The 9,539-nt window shown below is 33.4% G+C and overlaps 2 protein-coding genes across 4 annotated transcripts; both read right to left on the minus strand.

The window, feature by feature from the left end:
• Positions 1-1,624: 1,624 nt before the first annotated feature.
• Positions 1,625-3,755, minus strand: LOC130932428 (cytochrome b-c1 complex subunit 8-like). Its single transcript, XM_057861789.1, has 2 exons — positions 3,469-3,755; positions 1,625-1,852 (listed from the first exon to the last, which is right to left on the minus strand). The coding sequence occupies exons 1-2, from the start codon at positions 3,636-3,638 to the stop codon at positions 1,804-1,806; spliced, it is 219 nt and encodes a 72-aa protein (XP_057717772.1). The 5' UTR covers positions 3,639-3,755; the 3' UTR covers positions 1,625-1,803.
• A 1,154-nt stretch (positions 3,756-4,909) lies between these two features.
• LOC130939833 (KH domain-containing protein At2g38610-like) lies at positions 4,910-8,252 on the minus strand. 3 transcript variants are annotated; one of them, XM_057868027.1, is made up of 8 exons: positions 8,005-8,252; positions 7,752-7,858; positions 7,581-7,669; positions 6,907-7,055; positions 6,523-6,642; positions 6,271-6,387; positions 5,989-6,132; positions 4,910-5,202 (listed from the first exon to the last, which is right to left on the minus strand). In XM_057868027.1, the coding sequence occupies exons 2-8, from the start codon at positions 7,841-7,843 to the stop codon at positions 5,056-5,058; spliced, it is 858 nt and encodes a 285-aa protein (XP_057724010.1). In that variant the 5' UTR covers positions 7,844-7,858; positions 8,005-8,252; the 3' UTR covers positions 4,910-5,055. The 3 variants fall into 3 exon arrangements, with proteins under 3 accessions (XP_057724010.1, XP_057723917.1, XP_057723966.1); XM_057867934.1 differs by having other exon boundaries at positions 6,514-6,642; XM_057867983.1 differs by having other exon boundaries at positions 6,514-6,642; positions 7,971-8,213.
• Between the last annotated feature and the right edge of the window lie 1,287 nt (positions 8,253-9,539).

Here is a 9,539-nt window from a genome sequence, read left to right on the forward strand (position 1 = left end):
GCTCAGATCGATCAACATCTTTAATTTGATTTTTTCCCCATTAATGTTGCTCCTCCACCAGCATGCAAAGTTCAGAGACAGAGAAATGAAGAAGATGGCTTTGAGGGAGAAAGGTTGGTGGGAGTGAAGTGGGGATTCGGATGGTAGGAGAACCTCTTCTTTCAAACGTTGCCCACCGAGTAGGGACTCAACGGGGAAGCGCCGCGTGTCCATAGAAGCAATGGACTCGGACCGTGCGAAAACTCCCACCAAACTCGCTTGGTCCGTGAAGCAGCCGTCTCGGAGGGTCCGAGTCCCTCACCATCTTCTTCCCAATGCACTGGACTCGGACCGTGGGTTTTCTGGCCTGAACTCGGAGGGTCCGAGTCCCATCCCCCTGACACCACAAGCAGGTTTAACACCATCCACCCCCATATCCGTTGAATACACCAGCAACGGGACAATATTGAAATTAAAAAGCGTGTTGTTTCATGTTGAGATACTTCTAAATAATATATAATTTTTTGAATTCTTAAAGCAAGACTTTTTGAAGTGATTTTTTAAATAATCAAAGTTATTGGAAACGGACTTTTCAACGCAATATGTAAATGCTAAAATAAAAATAAAGATGAAAGTCAGCTGAGTTATGATTATGAAAGCTAAACCCTAAAATTTTAAAACGATAGATATTTTATAGGGAATAAATAATTTATTAATTACTATTAATCTTGCCTAATCAAGACTTCCTATGTGCTTCTGGGCACACAGCTTATCTCAATGCGGGGCCAACTGCACCATTCACAAACTGCAGTATTTTAAGAAATCTATATGTCCAGGACAAAATTTTCTAAAATTCTACGATACCTACTTGTCTTATTAGTTATAACTCTTGTTAATAATGAGTGTTAAGAATCCATGTCCAACAAAGTTTTTGTAATTAAGCTAGAATCATCAATTCATCACTATGATGATTCCGATACAACGATGGTCAACTCCAATTTAGGTCAGATAGAGACTTGGATTCCAGCAGTTGTTATTGTGACCAATAATTGAGACATTACAGATTAATTTTAAAAAAATGTTAATCATCACTCTGTTTAAAAGTTCAAATGATTACTGGTCTAGTATAAACTCTATAATATTACGATTTTTTTTTAATCCATTACTTTGTAAGAACACAGTCTGCCTTGAATTTGAACAAAATCCAAAATTTAAATTTTCATGCTAACCAGTTTTAATTTTCTTATTTTATTGAATTCAAATGAAGATATTTTATTATTTACATTAATACGTTAAAATGGAAAAGTAAAATGGAAAATAGACTCCATTACTAGTTTCTTACCACCCTTCTTCGGGAGCTCATTTCCTAAAAACAAACAAACAAGAATCTTATTTGTGATGATACAATTTCAAGAGATTAAGGTCCAAACTGTAGTTAGTTGGTACTTGGGTATTCAATTGAAGTTACTTGTACTTAAGTTTCCTGAAATTGCCGATGTTCATGTTCCCTCCATGGGTGAGATCCTAACATGAAACTGTCATGTTTGTATCTCATAACGTGATACTATCACTCTATCACTACCTTCACATTTCATTATATACCAATCTCAAACCAAAATGAAACAAGAAAAAGGGAACGCAACGATAAAGTAAAATGAAGAGAACTATCAACATTAAGACATATCAACGTTGAAACGTCTCAAATTCACAGGCATCTCAGAAGCAAAAGGGCAAAAATGAGTTTCAACACATTATTATTTGCTCATAGACAAAGATTAAAGCAACACAGTTGGAAACCATCCAAATATTGATAATGTCATGCTCTCAATATCTGTGGGACAACTTCTCCTTTTCCTGGTAGTTCTGAACATACCTGCGCATCCCATATGAGAAAGAATGACATTAGATTCAAAAGCAAAAGCTGAAGCATGGGAAGCTGAGAGAAAGAAACATATGTCAATGCCTACCACAGCTACATTCAGGCTAAGCTTTTCCCTGAGACACACTAGCTTTGATATCGAATCCAAGATATTTTTTGAAGGAAAGAAAGAAAGAAATGTGAATCAAGCTAAACAAGTGCAACATCCTCGCATATAATTGACAATGTAGCTGATTTCAGCTCAATTTCCAGCTTTATCCACAAAAAAATCAAATGGCTAATGCTATAATCAATAATCACATAATCAAACATTTGCTTTCAGAGAGTACTTGCATGTCTCTCTTGCTATGCTTAAAAATGACTCATTAACCATTATACTCATCATTTCAATGTTGTAAAAGCAGTGCCACCCCGTCAAAAACAAAACTAAATTGCATTAGCTTGAAAAACAGTGAATCTCAAAATTCAATGAAAACGCAGAGATAATCACACACAGCAGCGCCAATCACAACCACATTTAGGCTAAGCTTTTCGACATGAGACTTAACAACTTAGCATGAGCTAGGTTGGTGCCTCTAGGTTCACACGAGGGCACTGTATCCTTCACAAGAGGAAGCATCCTTGGTAGTTGAGTCATTTAGCTTAGGATCACAAGGACAGCTGGCAACTAGAGTAAGAGAGAAAGACTAATATTTCCGAAATTTATATGAAAAAGTTTTAGTCATTCCCCAGTCACGTCGCTTCTACTTTTTTGAGAAAATATAGTTATAACGTTCGAATTCAAATATAGATGCATGCTAAGCTAGTGGAGCATCCTCTCATTATAATTACCACGATTATAGCTTATTTCAGCTCAATTTCCAGAATTTTCAAAGAAGAAAAACACAAAAACAAGAAGAACTAGGCACCAGGACAAGAACTAGAATAGTTAAATGGCTAATGATATAATCAAGAATCACTCATTAATCATTATACTCGCTATTTCAACATAACCAACAATATAAAGCAATAGCTCATCATCACAAATTTCAAAACAAGTTTTTATTAACTTGAAAAACAGTAAATTCCAGATTCATCCAAAACAGAGACACAGTAACCAAACACAACAGTGACTGAAAAAAATCCCAAACTCATCACAAGGTCCCTATGAATTAGGGACATCTACCATATCAGTCCTTACTGTAATTCCTAGGGATCAAATCGGAGTTTTTGAGCGCCTATATTTCTATATAGCCACCTCTAAACTCGGGACCAAATTTGCGAATCAATTCTTTTAAAAAAAAATTTCCCTCAAAATTAAGAAAAACAAAGGAAATGGGCCGAAATCGAAATTCAATGGAACTAAGAAGGCCAAAAAAGCAATCAATCATCGATGATTATTATTTATCAAAATCGCAAGAAGACGAAATCCCTCAATTCGATAATTTTATAATAGAACATCACACGAAGTGAACCGAAATAGAACATCAGTGAAGCTACGAAGAAGGAATAAGCAAAAAGGAGCAATGCATCGAATCGATTAAAGTCGAAACCCTAGAAACAAAAGTGAAGAGAGAATACAAAATCGAATCGAATGGAAACGCTTTTGAGAGAGAGAGAAGGTTAATTACGAGTAGACTCCGACGAGGGGACCGAGGAGGAGGGTGGCGCTGATCCAGTTCTCGGAGACCTTATGGTGGATCTTGGTAGGAAGGTCCTTCCATAGACCAGGCATGATCTTCTGCTGGAAAGGTGAGAGGCCGTAGGTCACAGCCTTCATCGGAACGAATCCCTTCCCCATCTTCTTTCTTCTTCTTCTTCTTCTTCCTCCTTTGATCGAATTACTCTTCTCTTGTACGGAGCGTTTCGGTTCTGAGTTCTTTTCTTTCTTTCCTTCTCTGGTGACTGCAAGTAACGGAAAAAATATGCGATGGGGTTAGCTATGGTCTCAGGAATTTGGGCTTTATCTGGGCCTGGATTTTCATTTGGATATCGAGCGGCCCAATTCTTAGTGCCATGTTATTTCTTGTAACTTACGGTAACCATGGGTTGATGTAGTGATTATTTTACTAATCCACTTAAGTAAGTGCCAAAGTTTGAATCCCGCCTTTTACATAAAGTAACTCATTAGCCAACAATAAATCCTTAAATAACGATCTGATCTGCAATAAATTAATTCTTAGCCGGTCGAATTGAAAAATACTGTGAGAAACTAAAAAAAAATTTGAATTACCATATGATGAAAGAGTATTTCATAGACTAACTCACCAGTTTGGTTGATCAATTAAATTGGAGTTTGAATCTTGTCTTATGTATGCAACAATCAACCATAGCAGCTTACTTCGATATATGTAGTATCTGAATATTTTATTTGTCAATCAAAGTTGAAAGAATATATTATAACAATTATGATCAAGGAACTGTTTACATTAATTCACGAGCCTAAAAAATTATAAAGCATACTTAATCATTTCCTTTAATATTGAAAAAGTTCATCCTTGTATGGTGTAAATGAGGCCTAGGAATTAAAGTGATGGACAAAGGTGGTTGCTGTGACAAAAAATAGCCCCACTTTGCAGAAACAAATCATTAATCATCAAACCAAAACCAAAACCAAAACCAAACAAGTTTTAATATAACATGTCTTAGCAGTGTTACAGTCAACAACATCAACATCTACATTAACTTCCATGGCCCTACTGGCATGATTCTCAAGATATGGTCTTCCAAAAATGGTTTGTTAGAAGAAAATAATTCATGAAGCATATTAACCGGTTATATATTTAACATGTCTTCTATGAACAAATTTTAGACCTCACGATCATGTAAAATGATACACTAACTTCTCCTGATAATTCTGTATTTTATAAGATTTGACATAAACCTTTCTTATTTCCTTACAATCATAATGCTTCTCCAGATAAATTTTGTCTCAAGATATAGCTTTGATATTGAGATCAAAGTGTTATAAGTTATGACATTATTCAAAAAGTACACTTATGTTATGAGACATGTCTTCTAAACATTTATCAATAATAAACAGTTTTTGCTATACTAATAATGCAATAGATATTGTCACAATGAATATAATATATATGTCCCTTTCCCCCCTGTTATTTTTGTTCTGCAAAATCAGCATTACATATTCTGCAATAAACCACCTTGTCATTTGAAGCTATACATGATTTTTAGTTACATAGAAAGCAACTTTTTTTCCCCTACTGATCAGTTTTGGCCCTTTTAATTTCATTAGAAGTGAATGGAGAGGCACTACCACTCAATTGAGGGCTCTCTTCTCTGAAATTGGAATTCAGCATTGCAAGTTCCCTTAGCTGTTGTCTCTTGTAGAAGTCTTGTGACTCATCCTTCACATGTAAACAGAAGAAATTTAAATAAAAGAAAAAAGAAAAGTTAAATAAAAAGAAATTATATATATCAATACCTATACTTCCTACAAAATGTTTTGTCTTGAGAAATGTAAATAAGAGTAAATTGCAATCTTGTTCTTGATAAAATGCGTGGGGAAAGGCTGTCTTCTAGTATTTAAATATGACGAATTCTTCATTTTATATTCAAAAGAAGGATGATTAATTAGTCTATTGATATATAATCTATATATGTATGGGAGGACTCATAAAAATGAAAACAGAAAACGAAAACGCAAACTAAACGCATATTGTTCTCATAATTTTGCTCAGGGACGATCGAGCGTCAAGGCTTACTCTTTCTACATTTCTATTGACTATAACTATATATAAGTTCCAAAACTCAAAGATTATATGAGTTCCCTAATTACAAGCTTGCTATCATGATACCACTCATCCCAAAAGCTTAAGCTTATAGGAGAAGACAACATCTAGACCTTTCGGACATAGAGTTTGATATAATTTCATGATACTACTCATCCCAAAAGCTTAAGCTTATAGGAGGAGGCAACATGAATGTTTATATCTCGAACACTTGCCAATTCAGAAAAGGAAAAACAATTCAACTGGCTAAACCTTGCATCAATGCAACATCACATGTATACGAGCAAAGATATTAAGAGTACTAAAAAGTAACAGTGACAGATAAAATGGAAGGAGACTATGTTGGGAACTATATATGTGAAGTTTCACTAATGAAAGAGTTAGAAAGAGAGATATACATACCACTGGTTTAAGTAGCTCTTGAATGATTTCCTGTGCTTGCCTCAACCTTACATCAACAACACTTGCTGGTAGTTCAGCTTCAATCAAAATGTGTAGTGGATCATTCAGGTGTTCATACCCTGGCCTTCCTCTTAACAACTCTTCCTTCATATTCAAAAAGTTATTATAATTAGGTTCTGTTAAATTATTTGCCACTCATTTCAATTGTTCAGTTTTCATAATCTTTGGTGGTTAGTTAATTGTATTACTACACAATCCAATAAGATATAGATGAGATGATACCTTGTCTAGGTCCTTAATTGAACCTTTCCCTCTGATAAACACACGGCAACCAGTTGTTGCCTCGACTCGCTTGAGCGAATTACCCCTTGGGCCAAGAAGCCGGCCGACGAAATTAAACTGAAAAGCTAAACTAGCCTTAGTGATTCAACGGTTAATAGAAAGTCGAAAAATATCACAACATTATTAGAGGATGCATAAATCTTTTAGAGCTTAGGGACAAAAATGCAGCAGAAAATGTCTTACATATCTTACATTTGGATAGCCTTCCTTCGGAATATCCAAGCGCAAAATCTTCTTCACAATGTGAGAATTCGGAACTGCTTGGGGTGATGCTTGCCAATCCACATTTAGGCCTTGTACTCCACTTAGCCTCTGATGTTACCAAATCATGCAGAAATGGCCATAAGATTTAAACAGAGAAAAGAAATGAAAGGCTGAAAGAGTGCTGGTAAATGTTTAAAGGAAATTAAGATGCCGTGACCGGATAAATACACTAACATCTCTGCATTTGAATAAAACATCTACGCTTACCACAACAAATCAAAGGGTGTCACATGTGCGCATGTGATAATCTCAGGATAGGTTAACAATTAGAAAGTTTCATATTGAGTTAGAACAAAATGCTGAGATAATTACATCGTGTGACAAGCTGTTCCAGCCAGTGAAGTTCGGTGTTATCTCAGAGGAAACCATATGACTCGGGCTTACATATTGCATTCTGTCAAAGTCACTAAATCCTACTTGGTTCTGCAACATTCCATTCTTCCCAGAAACCCTTAAAATCTCTGATACAATGAAAATGATACTCAATATAAGAAGAACTTGTATGAACAGCAACACAGAATCTAAAAAAGCACAAGTAATGTTGATGATACTTTCTTGATATAAGTTGAAAATCGTTGAATGGGAAGAGTTCTAGCAAGATATATATAACGAAAAATCTCAACGGAGTTTAATGTATACTTATACTAATGTATTCTTCCTTTTTCATGATTCTATCACCAATCAACAGATTCAGAATTGTAAAGAACCATTCATACAGAAAATTACATAATGTAGGATGATTGAGTCGATCCATAATCAATAAACTGAAATTGAGTACTTGGTGCATTACAAAAGAAGATTAAAATTATAACCTGAATACAAAGAAAAGGTGATAAACTAGTTCAGAGTAACAGAAATCAAATTACAGAGGTGTCTCAATAGAAATGAAAAATTGAACAAACAAGAGTAGTGAAATTGAAGATACAAACACTAAACACTATTGAATTTCACATTAAAACATAAGAAATCAAAAGAAAACTAATAACCTTGATTGAGGAGTCTGCTACACAAGGGTAGAACTTGCATGAAAGGACCAAGCTTCTGGTGTTCTTGTAGCAGCTCAGTTAAGTAGTGACTGAACAAAAACAAACAAATGAGTTGAATTTTCAATATTATGAAAAAACAACAAACAAATTAAAGAATAGAATCATTCATACCTATCAACATCAAAATTGCTTCTCATGTTTATGTTTGGTGAATTAGCCCTTTGAGATGCAGGTGAGGAAATCTGATTATACAAGCCAGACATGAATTCTACAGAGGGCTGCTCAGAAGAAGAACAAATGAGATTGAAAGGGAGAAAGAAAATGAATAATAATAGATAGAAAAAAGAATGAACTAAACCTAAGAAGAGAGAAGGGTATGAAAAAAAGTACAAAATATTTTTGATGAAGGGGAAGGGAGGGCCACCTCTTGTTTGTGTAGGCTCAGTAGTAAAAGCAAAGGCTTAAAGGGGGTGTCTCTCTGTCCCTCATCATCATCAATTCATCATCATCATCATCAATTCATCATCATCATCTTCTATGTGTGTTTTGTTGGCTTCTGTTGAATACATATGCAAAAGGGTTAGTAGTAGTATCAACTATCAACTATGTGTATATATGTTTTTCGTCTCTGTTGTATACATATGCAAAAATTAATTGTCTAACACATGTGTACACTGGTGAACCCCACCTTTAACAGCTTTTTTTTTAATTATATATCAATTTTAAATTTGATAATTTTCAACATGATTTTAAAAGAAATCGCTAACAACTATGATTCAGAGAATCATATTCAACTAAGTTAACTAAAAATAGGCCATCAAATCAGTTTATATAAAAATTTGTTAACAACAAATCAATTAAAAAATTTAATAAACTAATTTATTACACAAGTTTTTGGTTAAAAATTTTTAACAAATCAACCTTAACTTAATTATTATCTATTCAATTTGGAGTACAAATGTACTCTAAATTAAATATGTAATGACTATTAATCATGTAACAATGCATTTTATTTTTTACGTCAAAAAGGGATAATTAGTCATTAAAAAGGCGATGACTAGTAAAGATATGTATTGTAAATATTGAAGAAGATAGATATATAAAAGAGGGATGACATAGTCAAAGATACAAAAGAAAGCTCCTCCACATATTCATTATGTGACAAAAGAGGCCTCTTTCATCCCTTGAGCTGGTTGTGACATTTAATTTCTATTATATTATAGTGTAGGTGAATTTAATATTTGATTAGTCATTTAAGATTCAGATACAATACAAATTTTAGCGAGTATTTATAGAAATATTTATAGATTGATGTATTCTTGAGACAAAAGAAAAAAAATTTAAAATTCTATGATATATGTTTTAGGTTTATAATTTTTTCACGTATTTTTAAATCCGTAAGATATTAATTCATAATGGATCTAAATTTTATTAAATAATTTTTTGTTGATTAATGAGTTGTTGCATATACAATATGAGATTTAAATTTTTAAAATTTATTTAAGTGAACAAATAATCTAACCATTTTTTTTGTGACTTAAAAAAAATAAAAAAAAACTAAGAACGAGAAAAAAAACAAAAAACTGCTTAAGAAAGACAGTCAAATAATCTAACCATTTGATCTGTCTAAATTGGTTGTTCTAGGTTTATACTAATGCACTAAAAATAAATTTGGATTAGTCAAGTAACTCACTTCTCTGTTTAAAAAAATGTCCGAAAATTTAAATTTTAATGTGTCCTAATCTGCAATAAATTAATCATTAATTTATTAGAGTGAAGGATACTATAAACAACAACTAATGCACCAAAAAAGGTTTTTTTTTTTTAAATATAAAATGCTAGTAAAATCATGTACCCTAAATTGGGAGGGTATGTAGAGATTGAATTTGGTACAATCAATTAGGAAAGGAAGAATCAAAGTAAAATAGGGCAAAATAGGGCACACCAATATGACTAACC

Source organism: Arachis stenosperma, chromosome 1, assembly GCF_014773155.1.
Source record: "Arachis stenosperma cultivar V10309 chromosome 1, arast.V10309.gnm1.PFL2, whole genome shotgun sequence".
Classification (NCBI taxonomy): Eukaryota; Viridiplantae; Streptophyta; class Magnoliopsida; order Fabales; family Fabaceae; genus Arachis; species Arachis stenosperma.